This window comes from Colobus angolensis, unplaced genomic scaffold (genome assembly GCF_000951035.1).
Source record: "Colobus angolensis palliatus isolate OR3802 unplaced genomic scaffold, Cang.pa_1.0 Scaffold101, whole genome shotgun sequence".
Taxonomy (NCBI): domain Eukaryota; kingdom Metazoa; phylum Chordata; class Mammalia; order Primates; family Cercopithecidae; genus Colobus; species Colobus angolensis.
Genome location: NW_012111031.1, coordinates 3044026 through 3064283, shown reverse-complemented (window position 1 = coordinate 3064283; position 20258 = coordinate 3044026). Strand labels below are relative to the sequence as shown.

The 20258-nt window shown below is 37.1% G+C and overlaps 1 protein-coding gene across 3 annotated transcripts in view; it reads left to right on the top strand.

Annotated features, from left to right (window-relative positions):
• Positions 1–20258, top strand: part of FNDC3A (fibronectin type III domain containing 3A) — a 216032-nt gene that overhangs the window by 190062 nt on the left and 5712 nt on the right. For all 3 annotated transcript variants that reach the window (XM_011939495.1, XM_011939501.1, XM_011939509.1), the window contains 11 exons: positions 3851–3989; positions 5004–5072; positions 5968–6086; positions 8382–8487; positions 8575–8750; positions 12175–12288; positions 13009–13158; positions 13266–13549; positions 13650–13862; positions 17368–17534; positions 19340–19467. In XM_011939495.1, coding sequence (XP_011794885.1) covers positions 3851–3989; positions 5004–5072; positions 5968–6086; positions 8382–8487; positions 8575–8750; positions 12175–12288; positions 13009–13158; positions 13266–13549; positions 13650–13862; positions 17368–17534; positions 19340–19467 — 1665 coding nt within the window. The remainder of the gene's footprint in view (positions 1–3850; positions 3990–5003; positions 5073–5967; positions 6087–8381; positions 8488–8574; positions 8751–12174; positions 12289–13008; positions 13159–13265; positions 13550–13649; positions 13863–17367; positions 17535–19339; positions 19468–20258) is intronic.

Here is a 20258-nt window from a genome sequence, read left to right as displayed (position 1 = left end):
TGTGTGTGTGTGTGTGTGTGTGTGTGTGTGTGTGTGTGTGTGTGTGTAGATAATCTTGTATGTTGCCCAGGATGGTGTTGAACTCCTGGACTCAATCAGTCCTCCCACCTCTGCCTCCCAAAGGAGCACTAGGATTACAGGCATGAGCCACCACGCCCAGCCAAAAATAAAATTTTAAAGCACAACAAAGCAATCAGAATTCTTTAAAATTATTTAAAATTAAGAGTTATAAGCAATTCTAATTTCATCGAATGGTTCACTGAAGGCTGGGCTAAGACCTGGTGTCTAAAATTTTTTTTTAAACGATCAAAGGCCTCATAGCTGAGTGGCCAGTCCTAGAACCCTAGGCCACTAGAAAACTGATGCCTTGTTTCCTGAATTTCCTGTGAAAGTTTTTCAAGTAGCAAGCCTTCTGGGATTTTTTTTTTCTTTTTTTATTTCCAGTCCCCACTTTGGATGTAGCAAGGCTTCTAAAGGTCAAGGTCTGGGCATCTTGAGCTAAGAACCTTTAGATACTTTCACTTTTAGCTTATCTCTTTTTGTTTGAGATCTTTTTATAGGTAAAGAGAAATCAAAACAGCTTGTATCTGACTCCATTAACTACTTTTATGTTCCATCCTTGAAATTCACTTATGTCAGCATCTGTTACAGTACATAGTATGTAGTCATGTTTTCTTCCTCTCATCTTGTCTGGTGTCATTTTATGATCTATCTTTTCTGCCCTAAGTGTGCCCTAGCTAAGTCCTTAGGTCTTCTTGGTGTATCCCTCTCTTGCTTGGATATACCATCTTTTTGCCTTATATCATCCGCCATTTCTGTCTTGAAGAATACTGAGTCTTCAAACATGTTCTATATATAACTGCTTTCAGGCTGTTTTCTTACCTTCCAATCCAGGTTCTCTTCTATACCTAGATTAATCTTTCTGAAAAACAGCTTTCCCTCTAAGAAACAATTTCCTTAGTTTGATATAAGGTTCTTTATATTTCCATTCAGTTTTTAAAATTTACTACCTTCCAGTCCATACTTGGAACCACCTACCTCACCAGATTAACTACTGATCTCTCCCAGAGCAGAGCTCACTGTTGACTATTCACTTGTGCTCTTACGTGCAGGGCTTTCTGTTTTTTTCTCTTACCCAAGCTTCCCCTTTGATTGCTATTGCTCAGGAAGACTCCATAACACTTCCATTTCCCTTTTCAAAGCCTTCCTGAACCATTTTAGGCCTTAGTAATCTTTCTTCTCCTGCCGAATTCTTTTGATACACATATTGCTTATCTTCCGCATGAAGATTCTAAACTCCTTGAAGATAAGATCTGATCACACAGGGTTCCTAGCACAGTGCTCCTTATGTGATAGGCACTAAATGAAAATTTTGATTAAAATTTGGGTGGAGGGAGATTATCTTGTTGACTTTATACCTTTAATTACCCTTATGACTAGGAGGTGCTTTACAGTAAAAAGAGACAATGTTGAAATATAGAGCCTTAAAAACATAATTAAATGAATCTTTATAGTTTTTAGGAAGACTGTTCTTCTGGTTAAAAGGTTTAAGTAGATTCTGTGCACAATATTGAGAAGTGTTTCAAACCCATTTGTAGTCTCATTTGTAAAGAAGTAGAGTGAGAAAACATCCTGAAAATCCATGTGACTGTGAGAGGACTGAGGAAGCCTGAGCAAAATTGAACAATTGGACTAAACTTTACTGAGTTCTGATGGGCTCTATGAATTATTTGGGGTCGTAGATTTATTCATATCCTTGTGTATGGTGTTATATAGAATCATAGTCCCCATCTATGAGTCATTCATTCAACCAGTAGTTGAGCATCTACTCTCTGCTAAGCACTGTTCTAAACACTGATACTACAACAGATATTCTGATGAGGGGAATGGACAATAAATAAGCAAACAAATAGATTGTGTTAAGTGCAATGCAGCTTAATTAAAATAGAATGGGGTAAGAGAGAATGGGTAGTTAAGGAAGTCTTCTTGGAAATGGCATTTAAACAGATCTGAGTAACAAGGAAGTAGCATGTCAAAATCAGAAGAACATTCTACTAGCACAAAGACCCTGCAGTGGAGTTTCAAGAGGTAGTTAAGGATGAAATCACACAGGGTCTTGTAGGCATGGTGTGGAATTTAGATTTTATTTTGAGTAAGATGGAAAGCCATTAGAGGGTTCTGAGCTGAGCAGTGATAAAGTCTCTCTGGCTGCGGTGTAGAAAGTAGGTGGGGGTCAAGGGCAGGAATGTACACTGGGAAACTAGGTAGCGGTATAATTACAGTTACTCAGGAAAGATAGGAGAAAGGAGGCTTTCATTAACGTGGTCGTAATTGTAAAGAATAGTGAAGTGGAGGTATATAGTGAGAGATTTGATGCGGTTTAGAGAAGAATCAAGGATGTCTCCTTTTTGTAAGGTCAGCCAAGAGAAAGAATAGACCCAAAGTCAGGTGAGTAAGTGTATTGAACCTGTCGGCTGCTCCACTGCAGAGAGAGGAGGAAGCCCTGAGCTTACCAAATGAGGGGTTTATATTGGGGAGAGAGACCCTGGAGTCGTTTGTTGGTTAACTTTGCCATATATCACCTTGTGACGTTTGTGGTAGCGGCTAAATGAAGGAACTTACAGGTGGGTGTAGGTAAAGTTTGTGCTTCCCACGACCTCCCCTTGTGTAGTCCCAATGGCCTGTAATTGGGATTTGCTTATCACAGCAAGGCCTGATAGGTGAAGTCTGCTGGCTTCACTGTGGTGCCTAGATAAGGGCTTAGAAATGTAAAGGGGCTCAGAGGGAAAGGTGGGCCGCACAGAGAAGAGTTGCAGAGCATAAGGGGGAGGGGGTGGGCAGCATGGAGAGGTTTGTGGGGAGTGTCAGCAGTACAAAGTAGCACAAAGCTTTTTTGGGGCGGTTTCTCTCTAACACTTTTGACTTGAGCAACTAGGTAGACGGGTAGAGCTTTTTACTGTGGGGAGAGAAAAAGAGGGGCAGGTTTAGAGAAGAAAAAATCATGGTTTGGTATTGGACTTGAGGATCTTTAAGTTCAGTAGAGGAGAAAATGTAACAATACAGGTATAGTTAAATGTCTATAATAGAATAATACCTAGATTGGAATTATATTTCTCTATTGCTTTATAAAAAATTATCCCAAAATTTAGCATCTTGAAAAAACAAACTTACAGTTTCTGTGGGTCAGGAATTGAGAACTAGCTTAACTGGGTAATTCTAATGCAGGGTCTCTATGAGGTTGTAATCAAGATGTCACCTAGGATTGCAGTCATCTCAAGGCTCTCCTGGGACTGGAGTCTGCTTTCAAGTTCGCTCACATGGTTGTCTCCAGGAATCCTCAGTTCCTCACCACATGAATTTTTCCATAGGGAAGTTACACACACTGTCATTTCTGCTGTATTCTGTTTGTTAGAGTGAGTGATTAAGTATAACACGCACACAAGGGAAGGGGGATTAAACTTCACCTTTTGAAGAAAGGAGATTCAAAGAATGTATGGACCTCTTTCTAAACCCACAAAGAATATTAAAAGAAGAAACAAAGCAAGCCTAAAGCCCATCAAGAATTACCAGATTATAGCTTGTTCCTTTGATTCTTATTTAGTATCAAAATGTTAGGTTTTACACTTGTATTCCCCGGATGGACTCTAAAAAGGGAAGTACAGTTTCATAATCTTCATACATGCCAAGTATCTATTGGAGTCAAGCAGTTCTCAAAGAACAAACCATTCCAAGCTAAAAAAATGTATTTTATCATTTGGTTGAAGCTGTTTGTCTCCTATCACTTTGTTCATTAAGCCAGTATCATTAGGTATCAAATGCATTATTTTATGTCTTTGTGTTCTCATCACAGGTTATTGCTTACAACTCAGAAGGTAAAAGTAATCCAAGTGAAGTAGTAGAATTTACTACTTGCCCTGATAAACCAGGCATACCTGTAAAGCCTTCAGTGAAAGGAAAGATACATTCACACAGTTTTAAAATAACTTGGGGTAAGATATTGTGCATGTTTATACATTATTACTTTTGTGTTTGATTAAAATAATTTGAATATGAAGATAATTTTTAAGATATTTGAGTAAATTTGTTATCTCAAGACGGTCCAAAAAGAAATGTGAGAGTCATTCATTGGGTATATTTTTTGTGGAAAACCTTATACTCATACATGGTGGGTTAAGATATTATAAAGAGCAACTTGCGATCCTCTGTAAGATAATGAGCAGGGGTAGCACTGTGTGAAATGAAAGATTACTGAACTTGCAGCTAAAGTCACCTGGGTCATCTGGCTCTCATGAGAAATGAAAACCATTCATTTAAAACAAACATGTATCGATCACCTACCTACATACCTAATGGAAAAACAAAGATCCCATAAACTTGACCCTTGCCTGAAAAATTCAGACCAATAAAAATGCTTCAGTGATATTCAAAAATTTCAAACAACCTTAACATCTAAAGTAAATGGAGGCTGGGCATGGTGGCTCACACCTGTAATCCCAACACTTTTGGAGGCCGAGGCAGGCAGATCACCTGAGGTCAGGAGTTTGAGACCAGCCTGGCCAACATGGTGAAATCCCGTCTCTACTAAAAGTCTAAAAATTAGCTGGGCATGGCGGCACATGCCTGTAGTCCCAGCTACTCAGGAGGCTGAGGAAGGAGAATCACTTGAACCCAGGAAGCAGAGGTTGTAGTGAGTCAAGATCATTACCATTGCACTGCAGCCTGGGTGACAGAGCGAGACTCCATCTAAAAAAAATAAAATAAAAATAAATAAAGTAAGTGGAATATCATGCAGCCATTAAAAATTGTTATAGAGAGCCCTATTTTAAATATGGTAAATTAAGTGAAAGCAGATGACAACAGCATGGAGTAATTGGGTACTTGTATTAAGTCATTGCAGGTGATTTTTTTTTTTTAAACCTAGTTTCGTATTCTGTTTATTAGGTTTTTTATCATTTTTATGTTGTTTTGTACTTTGCTTAATACTACTTTGTTTCTTTGGATAGATCCACCAAAAGACAGTGGCGGAGCAGCCATCAATAAATATGTGGTGGAGATGGCAGAAGGTTCTAACGGTATGAATGGATATTAAACACTGATAGATTTATTCCAGCCAGTCTCTTTCTATTCTTTATGGCTTTACATTTTATGTTATATCTTGTCTTTCTTCCTGCTTTTCATAAGGCACTGTAAAAAGATGTTTACTTCACTTTGGGCTGTCCTGGATTTTTTTTTCTTTGTTTGTAGCAGTTAGGATTTTGCCTGTTACGATCCACTTTAAATTGTGATTTCCAGAAATGCAGTGAATCAAATGAAAGAGTGCTGTACACCTGTATCATTGCATTTACATGTTCTTTTTGTTCTCATTTGTTTACATTACTCAGCCTCTATACACCTAGACCAAGTCTTTAGATACTATGAATCTTCTGAAGGTTAGTTTATTCAGTTAGATTTATATACAGATAGAGAAGCATTAACTTCTAAAATTTAACTCATATCATACTAGTTTTAGTAGTAAGTTTTATGACTAGTGAACTTTATTCTTGAATCGCACATTTAGCAGTGTTTATTTCTATGAAATGACCTATTTCCTGCCAAAAAAAGATGTCTTTTAATTAGGACTAGACTTCCTCTGATACTGGTTTTTTGTACTCTTTGTGTGCTATAACATTATTACTGGACCAGTAAACACATTTAAAATGCTTAATTAAAAGTAAATTATCAATCTAGGCCAAAGTCTGTACAGAATTACAGAGATATTTCACTTCCATGAAGCCATGCAGACTTGTCTAGGAAGTTGCACCCATAAAGAAAATTAGATCATTTCCAGGAAACCGAAACAAGCCTAAATTGTTTCTGACAAATTACATAAATACTTACTTTGTGAAGCTAGGATACCTGATGTGTCCATGATACCAAACCGTTAAACATTACCTAGTATCTGATTGAACACAATTCCTCACCTTACAGGAAACAAATGGGAAATGATATACAGTGGCGCTACCAGGGAACATCTTTGTGATCGGCTGAATCCAGGCTGTTTCTATCGTTTACGAGTTTACTGCATCAGTGATGGAGGACAGAGTGCGGTAATACTTATATGTAGATTCTTTTGTGTAGTTGTTAAGTTTGGCTAAATGGGGTAGGGTCACCAGGTGCCACTTCAAATATTGAAACATATCCACAAATGGAGCAAAGTAACTTCTATAACCTGTTTGGTTAATTTAATAGTGACCAAAATATTCTAATGTACTTAGCTCACAGTAAGTATTCAGTGTATATCTATTGTCTGGTTGATATTCAGCTTTGGAAAAACAAATACATGAAAACATTGGGAAAATTTTACAAAGATAAATTTGAGAATGATGCTTAATAACCATACTAAGCAGAAATAGAAATAAAATTATAGACTGATTTACTGCTCCATAAATTATGTGTGTGAGGACACATCATAAAATAGTATCTACTTATTTAAATCTACTTTCTAATATTTACTTATTTCAAAAAAGTTGGCCTTTTTTTTTATTACAGACTCAATAATCAAAATGAACTTAAAGTGTACCATTGATATAAAGACATAATGTTCTAGGGACATATGTTTATTAATAAGAGTGATTTTTTTTTTTTTTTTTGAAACGGAGTCTCACTCTGTCGCCCAGGCTGGAGTGCAGTGGCACGATCGGGGCTCACTGCAACCTCTGCCTCCTGGGTTCAAGAATTCTCCTGCTTCAACTTCCCAAGTAGCTGGGACTACAGGTGCCCACCACCACGCCTGGCTAACTGTTGTATTTTTAGTACAGACGGGGTTTTACCATGTTGGCCAGGCTGGCCTTGAACTCCTAATCTCCTGATCCACTGGCCTCGGCCTCCCACAGTGCTGGGATTACAGGCATAAGCCACCATACCTGGCAAGTGATTTTTTTTTTTTAAATGAATTAAACCAAGAATGCTTTCTTGGATCATTCATAATGGCTGTTTTTGTTTTTTTTTTCCAAAATGAAATTTAATGCAATGAAAGTATTCTTTTTTAAAAATGAAATATAGGCATTTTGTTGAAAATGAAACTAATGTGAAACTGAGTGTGAGTCTTGCCCAGCTGGCTTGTGCTCCAATTGCTTCATTTTATCCAGTAAGAAAATCTCCCTGGATTTAAGAAAAGCAGCCACACATACACATGCACAAAATCCTGTTCTACTATAGCATTTTACAGCATTTTTGTATAGGATAGCTTTCTGATAAAAAGATTCATATTTTGTGTTTAAAAAGAATGTTAAATACGAACCTTAATATGTTGCATGTAAGGAATATGGCACTGAGTTTCTGTCATTGTTTTGTTTTTTGTTGTTTTGTTTGTTTTTGAGACGGAGTCTGGCTCTGTCGCCCAGGCTGGAGTGCAGTGGCACCATCTCGGCTCACTGCAAGCTCTGCCGCTTGGGTTCACGCCATTCTCCTACCTCAGCCTCCTGAGTAGCTGGGACTACAGGAGCCCGCCACCACGCCCGGCTAGTTTTTTGTATTTTTAGTAGAGACTGGCTTTCACCGTTTTAGCCAGGATGGTCTCAATCTTCTGACCCTGTGATTCACTCGCCTCAGCCTCCCAAAGTGCTGGGATTACAGGCGTGAGCCACCGCGCCCGGCCCAGTGTGGCATTGTTTTTAACAGAGTGTCTTTGAAAATAAAGTCTTTTAAAAATATAAATATAGCATAGAAACTAAAAGCAATATCAAATACCTAGAAAGATGCCAAATACCTGGAAAAGCTTACCTGATTTCAGAATTATTTTTAGGTGGAAAGGATAAAGGAAAGATAATTTTTTAATGTATAAGTTAAGCCTGGTGCAGTGATGAATGTGTATAGTCTCAGCTACTCTGGATGTGGGAGGATTGCTTGAGCCCAAGAATTTGAGGCTGTAATCATACCTGTGAATAGTCACTGCACTCCAGCCTGGGCAACACACCAAGACCCCACCTCTAAAACTCAATCAATCAATCAGCTTATACAGTATATTAATACATCCCTCCTTAGAAGAGATTTATGGATCCCTTTGGAGAAGATAAAAAATATTGCCCATTAAATTGTGTTGGAAGTTGTTTTTTTCTTTAGTTATGGAAGGAAAAGGAAAGGAAGGGTTCATTGAAGTTCGTTTTCAGTAACTTGCTTTGTATATAGTACTTGCACAGTACATGTCTTTGTCTATGAAAATTTTGAGTTTTTATTTAATTGGGTTTTGATTTTTTTTCAGAACTTTATTCCTTTTTCATTGACAAGTACAATTTCAAATTATCAGTGCAATATTTATGTTTATATTATTTTTCCTTACCAAAAGCAATCTGATTATTTGGTTTTGGGGCATTTTTGTTTTCTTTTTGCTTTTGTTTTGGCAGGTCTCTGAATCTTTACTTGTGCAGACTCCAGCTGTGCCTCCTGGCCCATGCCTCCCTCCCAGATTACAGGGTAGACCCAAAGCAAAAGAAATACAGTTACGATGGGGTAATTTCCATTTTGGTAATACATTATTATTAAGTTAGAACAGAAAGTATTCGTCTTGTTAAATTGCATCAATCTTTCCACCTTTAGGACCCCCTCTGGTTGATGGTGGATCACCCATTTCCTGTTACAGTGTGGAAATGTCTCCTATAGAAAAAGATGAACCTAGAGAAGTTTACCAAGGTTCTGAAGTAGAATGTACAGTGAGCAGCCTTCTTCCTGGAAAGACATACAGCTTCAGACTGCGTGCAGCTAACAAAATGGGGGTAAGAAGGCTGTGCTGGTAGAATTATAATCACAATGGTGATATATATTTCATTTTAACATATATCATCATATCCATTATTTGGCCATTTAGCTTTTATATGACTCCAAATTTTACAATTTTTTAATAAGCATACATTGATAAATACAAGAGAAGTTAGTATGTTCCACAACTTAATTTTTATGAAATCTCAGTATTTTTAGATCTCACTTACAGTTTGTGACACTTTGGACTTCAGCTGGGCTAGAGTTTACCTTTTAGGCAGTGTTAGTAGAGTTTACTTAATCAATTTAAAAGTTGAAGTAAAATCATAAGTACTGAAGTTTTTTGAGGCTGATTGAAGTTTTTGAGTTTTTTGAGGCTGATTGAAGTTTTTTGAGGCTGAAGTAGCATTTACTTTCAGTTGGCAACTAATTATGATTTTTTGCCCAAGTGAAAAAAAACTTATGCTTTAAACTATTCTGGTTTTGTATGTATTTAATATATAACTCCAAAAAGCGGACAAAGTAGGTAATATCTCCATTTCACAACTGAGGAAACGGGGGCTCAGGAAAGCTAAATATTTTGTCCACAGTCGTACACACTAATAAGTGATAGAGATAAGCTGCAAACCTGAGTTTGCCAGACTCCAGAGCCAAAGTTTTTTCCACTCAGCTATGACACCTCTCATCTCTCTGCAATAAAACAGGTTCCCTAAGGACAAAGCAGTAATTTCCTATATCAACTAAAGAACGATTTCTTTGAACTATTCTATAATTAAAATTTTATAGAATTAAATTGACAGTTCTCTCATACCCATTATTTTGGTGAACTATACTATATTTCATATCCTGTTGTCCAAAAGGGTTCTGTATTTACATCTGTAAACTTACTTTTAAATTTATTACTGTTTGGTTTTTTGAAACAGGGTCAGTGTGGAGTGCAGTAGTATGATCTTGGCTCTCTGCAACCTCTGCCTCCTGGGCTCAGGTGACCCTCCTACCTCAGCCTCCCGAGTAGCTGGGACCACTGGTGCACACCACCACACCTGGATAATTTTTTCATATTTTTAGTAGAGAGGGGGTTTTGTCATGTTGCCCAAGTTGGTCTCAAACTCCTGGGCTCAAGAGATCCACCGACCTCGGCCTCCCAAAGTTGTGGGATTACAGGCATGAGCCACTATGCCCGGCCTAAATTTCTTATATGTCAAGTTTATATACTTAGGCAGCTCTTACACAAGTCATTCCTTTCTGTAAGAAGCCATCTTGTCAGCCTCACAAGGTTACAGTACGCTAAGATCACATCTTTAATACTTACGTCTTAATTTATATTTTCAGGTTTGTGATAATTTGTCAAAATCACCTTAAGTAAATATTTACTTTCCATATTCCCAAAGAATATATTTTAGACTTTTCTAAAGCTATTCCAGATTTTAAGATAAAATTTATGCCTACCAGAAAGCAGTACTGATAAATAATGTACTATAAATAACACTGTTTACAGTTTTATTTTAAATAAAAGCCATTCAGCCATTCAGCATGCTAGAATGGTGAAGCTTTGTATCATTATTTTGTTGTTATTGACATGAATTAACCTTGCTCAAAAAAGGGAGGCAAAAAAAATTACAAATACTTTTTTCATAAGATTGGTTTTCAAGAGCCGTATTAGTTGTTATAATTGATTAGTATATAGTTTAACTTTATTCATCATATTTATACTGTGGATTTATGGCCAGAGGTTGAGGTTATTTCAAGAGAGTTGATGACCTTCATTTAAAGTCTAGCTAAAATCAGTGCTGTAAACAAAAGGAAACATTTACATTTGTTTCTGTTTGCCACATATAGTAGCGTTAATTTTTTACTTTGTTATAAAACAGTTACATTCACAAGATTAGCCTGAGATATTTAATGACATTGTGATGATACAATATGGTGTATATTCCCTGTGCAATCAGATTTGGAGGAAAAATGAAGGACTTAACATTAACTGAAGTCACTGATACTCTGAATAAGTATGGTCAAGGAGTAAACTATTTTTTTTTTGGAAAAACTTTTTAAATTTTTATTTTTAAAGTATTATACTGTTGTTTTTAGGGCCTAATGGTTACATTGAATAGTTGGTTTCACCTTCTTAAGGTTTATTACCAATATTCGTGAAACTTGATATGTTAAAATCCCTACCCTTTGGTAAGTCTACTGCTATTTATTAACATTTTTATAGGTGATTAATGCATGTTTTTTTCCTAAATTAAATATAATTTAAATAACTTGGAATAATTTTCATATTAAATCTTTGTTAACAACTGAATTTTTCCATAGAATTTTCTGAGAAGTTGAGTTTCTTAGATTTTTGTAGCTGGCTGGGCCCAGTGGCTCATGCGTGTAATCCCAGCACTTTGGCTCAAGCAGCCCTCCCTCTGAGACAGGAGGACCACTTGTGCCCAGGAGTCTGAGACCAGCCTGGGCAACATGGTGAAACCCTGTCTCTGTAAAAAATAGAAAATAGCCCAGCATGGTGGTGCACACCTGTAGTCCCAGCTACTTAGGAGGCTAAGGTGGGAGGATGGCTTGAGCCCAGGAAGTCGAGGGTGCAGGGAGCCATGTTTGCACCACTGCACTCCTGCAGTCTGGGTGACAGAGCCAGACCTTGTCTCAAAAAAAAAAAAAGAAGTTGACCTAGCTCTTAAAGATGGGCATTTGGCAAAACTGCCTGATACAGTGCAGTAACAAGTAGGTTTACTTCTGATCATTATAATGATGCGCCACTGTTAAGTGAAAATACCAGTGTATTGGGGCTTTTCTTTTGCTAATGAGCTTTAAAAAATTGATGACTATAAATTTCTGTAATTGTTCTCCTCTGTGTCAGGGAATGAATTTGCCAGTACTGAATAAAATGTTTTATATTCCAGGTAATGTATGTTAAAAGTAATTATGAGAAAGTGAGCTTTTTAGCATGGAACAGAAAAATCAAATTGTGGTACAAAATAAATATAAATGTATAGAACAGTATGTTGGTAAAATTTGATATGGAATATAATGCCTAAGAAAGATTTGTGAAGTATTAAAAAATTTAAAATAATAATTTACACCTATCATCTCCCATACCTTTAATTAGTATCAATTTCTCCACTCCTTATATTTCTTCTGAATTATTCCACCCACCTAATTCTCTAATGTCCTGCCCTTCTTACAAAAACCAGTTCCTGAAGAAATAACGGGCAGAAGAAAGTATAAGTAAATGAAACTTTAAAATTTCTCACACCTTTACTCTCATGATTTTTAAGTCTTTTTAGTTTATGTGAATACTTACAGAATTATGACCAAATTAATCTTGAAACACAGGGAAATGACTTTAATTATTAATGAATCTTTAAATATGCAGTTCTGTGCAATCAGTGGGCATTTAAGGGTGAAAAATAAAAACACTAGTTACATTTGTTTTTCTAGTTTGGACCATTTTCAGAAAAATGTGATATTACTACAGCCCCTGGGCCACCAGATCAGTGCAAGCCCCCTCAAGTGACATGTAAATCTGCAACTTGTGCACAAGTGAATTGGGAGGTATTGTAATTTCCATTGACTTATATCTACTTTCTTAAGTGATTAGAATAGTTTATATAAAAGAATAAAGATACTGTTCATTTTTACTTCCTGTATTATACAGAGCAAGTCCTAGTTTAATTCACATGAGAAACAGTGACTTCTTTTTCCTCTTTGAAGAATTTGAGTGAGGTATATTTGCATTACAGATATTTAGATTCCTGTTCATTATGTGCTTTGTATTTTTATGAAAGGCTTTGTCTCAGTACTGAGATATTTCAGCCACTGGTAAGTTTACTGTTCAGAACAGACATACATAGGAATTAGTAAATTCTGTTTCTCTTATATTTATCCAGTACACATCACCAGTGTACTTATTGTGGATAGTAATAATCAGTGATGACAATTATTATATTTTCAGTTCCCTTTGAAATTTAACAAAATGTCTGTATGGTTTTAACATTTCATATTAATAGAATTATTTGAAGTATATGTACCTTAAAACACTTTGTAAAGTGACTTAGTCATTTTTCTACTCAAAACAGTTACATATTTGACCAATCTTAAATTCAGATAATCTTAATGAATAAAAAATGTAAAATTGAACGGTTTTGATTGTGCTTAAAAGTTTTAAAGAAATTCAGAAGCAATCTAGTTTTACATGTGGTCAGGTAAAGAACATTTTTGGTCAAAAGCTATTTAACCTACATCAAGACTAAGACCTTTATCCTTAATTTAAAGGTTCCTTTGAGTAATGGAACAGATGTCACTGAATATCGATTGGAGTGGGGTGGAGTTGAAGGAAGTATGCAGATATGTTACTGTGGGCCTGGTCTCAATTATGAAATAAAAGGACTTTCACCAGCAACTACCTATTATTGCAGGGTCCAGGTAAAGATGATCAGTACTTTATCACTTAACTCTATCCAGAGTTTTATATTTCATTGGCATTTTCATGCTTATGACTTTGTTAACTCAGAGGCTCTCTTAATTTGTAGGCTCTCAGTGTTGTGGGTGCAGGCCCTTTCAGTGAAGTAGTAGCCTGTGTGACTCCACCATCAGTTCCTGGCATTGTGACCTGTCTTCAAGAAATAAGTGATGATGAGATAGAAAATCCCCATTATTCACCTTCTACATGCCTTGCAATAAGCTGGGAAAAGCCTTGTGATCATGGTTCGGAAATCCTTTCCTACAGCATAGACTTTGGAGATAAACAGTCCCTAACAGTGGGAAAGGTTACAAGCTATATTATCAACAATTTGCAACCAGATACAACATACAGGTATACTCTAAATATTATGTTGATTTTTGCCTAGACCAGAGAGACACTTTAACATGTTTTAACAATCATAACCAAACTTTTTTTCTTATGTGGCACTTAGAATACGAATTCAAGCCTTGAATAGCCTTGGAGCTGGTCCTTTCAGCCATATGATAAAATTAAAAACTAAGCCTCTCCCTCCTGATCCACCTCGTCTGGAATGTGTTGCCTTTAGCCACCAGAACCTTAAGCTGAAATGGGGAGAAGGAACTCCAAAGACATTGTCAACCGATTCTATTCAATACCACCTTCAGATGGAGGATAAGAATGGACGGTAGGTTTTTTTAATTGCTTCTTTATATAGTTTCTTAGGTCTTAAGTGTATAAATTTCTGTAACTGTTAGAAGTAGGCCAGGTGTGCTGACTCACACCTGTAATGTCAGCACTTTGGGAGGCTAAGGCAGGCGAATTGCTTGATCCCAGGAGTGCAAGACCAGCCTGGGCAAGATAGTGAGACCTTGTCTCTAAAAAAAAATTTTTTTTAATGAAGTAAGTTTTCAAAAATGAAGTCAAGATTGTCATTCAAAAGTGTGTTGTTTTTAAAACATTTGAAAACACAATGTAGATTTCCTGTTTATAATTTGTGAGTGGAATACCAAGAGAAAAAAATAAGTGGACTACTCTTTCGTTGTTTTCTCTAATCCGTTTACTGTTTTCATGATAATAAAAGACACCTAATCTTGGATACAAAATAAACTCTTCAATGTTTATTTCTAGCAGGACACAATTTTTTTTTTTTTTTTAAGACAAGGTCTCGTCTATCACCCAGGCTGGAGGGCAGTGGCACTATCTTGGCTCACTGCAACCTCTGCCTCCAGGGCTCAAGCCGTCCTCCCACCTCAGCCTCCCAAGTAGCTGTGACCACAGGCGTGGGCCACTACACCTGGCTAATTTTTGTATTTTTAGTAGAGATGGGGTTTCACCATGTTGCTCACGCTAGTTTTGAACTCCTGGGCTCAAGTGGTCTTCCCGCCTCAGCCTCGCAAAGTGCTGAGATTACAGTCATGAGTCACCATGCCTGACCAAAACAATTTTTTTTTTTTTTTTTTTTTTTTTTGAGACAGAGTCTCACTCTGTTGCCAGGCTGGAGTGCAATGGCGCGATCTGGGCTCACTGCAATCTCCACCTCCCAGGTTCAAACAATTTCCCTGCTTCAGCCTCCTGAGTAGCTGGGACTATAGGTGCGCACCAATCACGCCCGGCTAATTTTTTGTATTTTTAGTAGAGATGGAGTTTCACCATGTTGGCCAGGATGGTCTCCATCTCCTGGCCTCATGATCCACCTGCCTCGACCTCCCAAAGTGCTGGGATTACACGCGTGAGCCACCACACCTGGTCCCAAAACAATTTTATAGTAAATTATTATGATTGTTTCTGGCCTCTGAGATCCTTGAGGGCAGAGATTATGTTTCAATCTTTTCCACACCCCTAACACAGGGCCTGCACACTAAATGAGTACAGTTCAGTTTTTCACTGTGTGATCTCAGTTAAATTCTGTGATTAATTATCTCGTCCCTTTGCTAATCTCTGTCTCATTCAGATTCTTTCTGTGCCTCTTTTACATCTTCATGTACCTGTTATGCTATTTCCTATATAATGTGCCATATACTGCCGCACTAAATCATGTATTTGAATTACAGTGTTAACTCTGAATATTTGTAACAGTCATGCTAATGCCAACTAGGGCTGTTTATTCACATTATATTCCATATAAGCAATGCCACATCCTCCCACAGCTGTTAATCCTTTAATATTTTAAGAATTTTGAATTTTGCTTTTCTGCTTTTCACTGAATATATTAGAAACAATTTCCATATCTGATGGACTCAGAATACTAGTAACAGTTTTTCCCAAGATTAACTTTTTTGGCCGGGCGCAGTGGCTCACACCTATAATCCCAGCACTTTGGGAGGCCAGTGCAGGTGAATCACGAGGTCAGGAGATGGAGACCATCCTGGCTAACACAGTGAAACCCCATCTCTACTAAAAATACAAAACAATTAGCCGGGCATGGTGGCGGGCGCCTGTAGTCCCAGCTACTTGGGAGGCTGAGGCAGGAGAATGGCGTGAACCCGCGAGGCGGAATTTGCAGTGAGCCAAGATGGTGCCATTGCACTCCAGAGCCTGAACGACAGAGCAAGACTCCATCTCAAAAAAAAAAAGATTTACTTTTTTGTGTTGTTTGTATCTTAGCCAGATATTCAACAATGGAATGTTCATGGTGCTTGTACATAAGTACTCTCTATCACAAATACTTATACATTTAAAATAACATGGAATAATTTTGTATACTAGTATATCACCAGTAAGAACATTACACAGAACAAACACTATTGATCATTTCCTAAAATCTATATATCGATGAATGTTAGCCTTTGTTCTTGGCAGAATTTTATGTAATCTTTGTAGTCTTACCTCTACAAAGAGATTATTTGCCTTATAGAGGTTTTTGGTATAGGCATTTATCTTTAATATATGTTGTTATTACTGGGCAAATTAACTGTTTAAATTTTTTTCCTCCCCTTTCTAGCATACATTTGGGGTAGTGCAAGAAGGCTTACTGGAAACAGGTCTAATTAGTGTTTGGTTGAAAGATAATAGAATAAAGATTCTATTAAATATAAATTCTATTCTATTATAGAACTTCCAAGTTAATATTCAGCTAGCATCTAGAGACTTGTTATAGGGTATGAATATGGCTCATGGCCTTTGGTTGTGGAAAATAAAGAAATCAAAACCTTTTATGATACTGTTAATTTTAATGCACACATTTAATAAATCAATTTCATATCCTTGATGACTTTCATTTGCTTTGATTTTCACAACTACATATACTTGCTGTGAGGATGGTATCATAATGATACTTCAGCTGCTCCCTGATCCAGATTTTGTCATTGTTCAGCTTTTTTAAACAGTGGTATTAACCACTATTTTTTTTCCTGTCATTAAAAAAAAATTTAGAGATTGAAAAGGCAAGGCTTATCCAATTACTGCTTATTGGAAGTACTGTTTCTTCCTGTCATTAAATATTTCTTTATTTTTAACTTGACTACAATTTTCAGACTGTTAGCATTGAATAAGCATTCATTATTCATTCTCTAATTTCCCAGAGTTTTAGAAACATCCAATCAAAAATATTGGGATGCATTCAACTTATAGGTAACATATTAGGAGAAATATATATGATATTCAACTTCATTGAACAGTTCAAGTGGATGATATATTGGAAATTATATATTGTCATACTGCTTTTGTAAATCTCTAGAAAAACATCACCAAGGCAACTAAAAATCTGCCTGGGAATTGAGAATTCTTTTTTTTCCGGATAAAGACAAGGAAGATTAAAATAGAAATGTAATCTCATAGCTCAGCTCTCTATGCCATACTTGACAAATTTTATTAATATGACTTTAGTTAGAAATAATTTGTAATGAAAATTGTGATGCTCTGAGCATCTTTTAAAATGTACATTAACAAAATAGTATTCAGAAACAAAGCTAAACCGGAAGCCTGAGAAGAAACAGTTATGGTTGGATATGAAATTTAGTAACAGATTTTCAGTAAATCATGTCAAATTGGGAAATGTACCAAATATCCTATTTCTCTTCATCTGATGAAAAACAGAGATTTATTTTAAGTGACAAAGAGTTCCTGGCATCAAACTTTTGGCGTAACTTATCACTCATAAATAATGTTCCTAAATAAGTGTGTTTATACTATTTTGTAAAACATTTTCATAAGGTAGTATAAGGTTTATCTAATAGTTATTTCCATTTTAGGTTTGTATCCCTATACAGAGGACCATGTCATACATACAAAGTACAAAGACTTAATGAGTCAACATCCTATAAATTCTGTATTCAAGCTTGTAATGAAGCTGGGGAAGGTCCCCTCTCCCAAGAATATATTTTCACTACTCCAAAATCTGTCCCAGCTGCCTTGAAAGGTAAGTTATACATTCTGAAGTTATTTTCTTTTATAATAAACTACTTTTTTTTTTTTTTTTTGAGGTGGAGTCTCACTCTGTCGCCCAGGCTGGAGTGCAGTGGCACGATCTTGACTCACTGCAAGCTCCGCCTCCCGGGTTCACGCCATTCGCCTGCCTCAGCCTCCCGAGTAGCTGCGACTAGAGGCGTGAGCCACCGTGCCCAGCTAATTTTTTGTATTTTTAGTAGAGACGGGGTTTCATTGTGTTAGCCAGGATGGTCTCAATCTCCTGACCTCATGATCCACCTGCCTCGGCCTCCCAAAGTGCTGGGATTACAGGCGTGAGCCACCGTGCCGGGCCAATAAATTACTTTTTAATGTATTTTCCTAAATGCTTTGTTTACTAATATTAAAATTTAGCATCCAGTGTATGTCCACCGGTTATACAAAATCATATAGGCAAGCCCATCTCTACTGAGGGTAGAGATTCAATAATAAAAGCTGTTTTATCTAGCACGTTCATATTCAGACAAGTACTGGCTTTTGTCACTGATGTTTTTAATAATGTAACATAAAAATACTAAATGGAATAGGTAGGCTGGTTTTCTAATTAGGCCATTGGCTTAAAGAAAAAAAATTATAAACTCTGATTGTTTAAACATTTGGAGTTGTTGATATTACATTCATTTAGATTTCAGAAGGAAAGCCTGGTCATCTGTTAAGCAAAACAAATTCTTCATTAATGTGGGTTTTTCAGTCAATTTTACACACACATGTACACATATTTACACACATTTGTAGTACATTTATCTTTTAATTTTAGAGGGGTTCTTTTTTTTTTTTTTTTTTTTTGAGTCAGAGTCTCGCTCTGTCACCCAGGCTGGAGTGCAGTGGCCAGATCTCAGCTCACTGCAAGCTCCGCCTCCCAGGTTCACGCCATTCTCCTGCCTCAGCCTCCCGAGTAGCTGGGACTACAGGTGCCCACCACCTCACCCGGCTAGTTTTTTGTATTTTTTAGTAGAGACGGGGTTTCACCGTGTTAGCCAGGATGGTCTTGATCTCCTGACCTCGTGATCCACCCATCTCGGCCTCCCAAAGTGCTGGGATTACAGGCTTGAGCCACCGCGCCCGGCCTAGAGGGGTTCTTATTTTAAAGTGACTCTGGCAAGGGCTGCACTCTATTTTTAGCCGAAAAGTCTATAAAGTTAATTGCTCTAAAGACTAATCACAGAGACTTCTAGAACCGTATCCTGGATCATGTACTTAAACAGAAAAAGCAGAACTCTTCTTGAATAGTCTTTCTAATAATATTGAGAGTTTCACTGAGTCCTTTTTCTGTTTGCTATCAAGTTTAGGGTCTCTTAGCTTTAAGAAGAATGCTGACTATAAGCAGGGCACAGTGGCTCACACCTGTAAGCCCAGTGCTTTGGGCGGCTGCAGGGGGAGGCTCACTTAAGGCCAGGAGTATTGAGACCAGCCTGGGCAGCATAGTGAGACCTGCCTCTCTACAAAAGAAATTTTGAATTAGCTGGGGATGGTAGCATGTGCCTGTATATTTAGCTGCACAGGAGGCTGAGGCTGCAGTGAGCTATGATTGCACCACTGTTCTCCAGGCTGGGTGGCAGAGTGAGATCCCATATCTTAGAATACAAGAGTGCTGATTTTAACCTCTTTGGATACAAATTTCAAAAATTCACTGGTACTTATTTCAAGTTTATAAGTGGATTTTAAATATTTGTTGATTTTTATTAAAACAACTGTCTGCATGATGTACCAAATTAAAAATCAAGTGGAACAGATTTTATTTATATTTGTTTCCTACAGCACCCAAAATAGAGAAAGTAAATGATCACATTTGTGAAATTACATGGGAGTGTTTACAACCAATGAAAGGTGATCCAGTTATTTACAGTCTTCAAGTTATGTTAGGAAAAGATTCAGAATTCAAACAGGTATGTACCAAGATACTAATTTGTGGATGCATATTTTTACCCTTTTTTAATTTTTATGTATTTTCATTGTAAGATTTGGCCATCTTTACCTTTCTAATTCACAAACATGTATTCAGTATATATTATCTTCCAGAGATCTCAAGATTCCAAATCTTTTCAGTATGAACCACACTTGAACAGATTATTTATTTATCTGATAAGTATTCATTGAACTCTGTGCCGGGCACTCAGGATACAGCACTGAACAAAAAGTCCCTTACCTCCATGGAGCTTACGTACATTCTGGTGGAAAAGAAGACACTATAAGCAAATGAACATGCCAATACATTGTCAGATATAAGTGCAATGGAGAAAAAACAAAATTGGATAAAAGAAATAGGGAGTAGTGGAGGGGGAGGGCACTGAGTCTTATTTCATTTGGGGCACTCAGCTGACATTTCAGCATGGCCAAAGGAGATGACTATGGGGAAAAGAGTGTTCCAAGAAGATGTACTGAGGCAGGAACATGCCTATTAAATCTGATGAACTTAAAGGAGTCAGATGACTGGGATGGAGAGAGCAAAGGGAAGAGTTGATAAGGTCGGGTAGTTAATCCTAAGGGGCCTATAGGTGGTATGGAGTGATGTAGGGTGTAATAGGCCATACTGTGGCTTTTACTTCACGTGAAATGAGAAGACACTGGAGGATTTTGACAAGGGTATTCATGTGATCAGACACAAGGTTGTTTTGATTAGTGTCAAAACTACAGTAGGACAAGGGCAGAACTAGAAAGACTAATAAGGAGGCTTTTA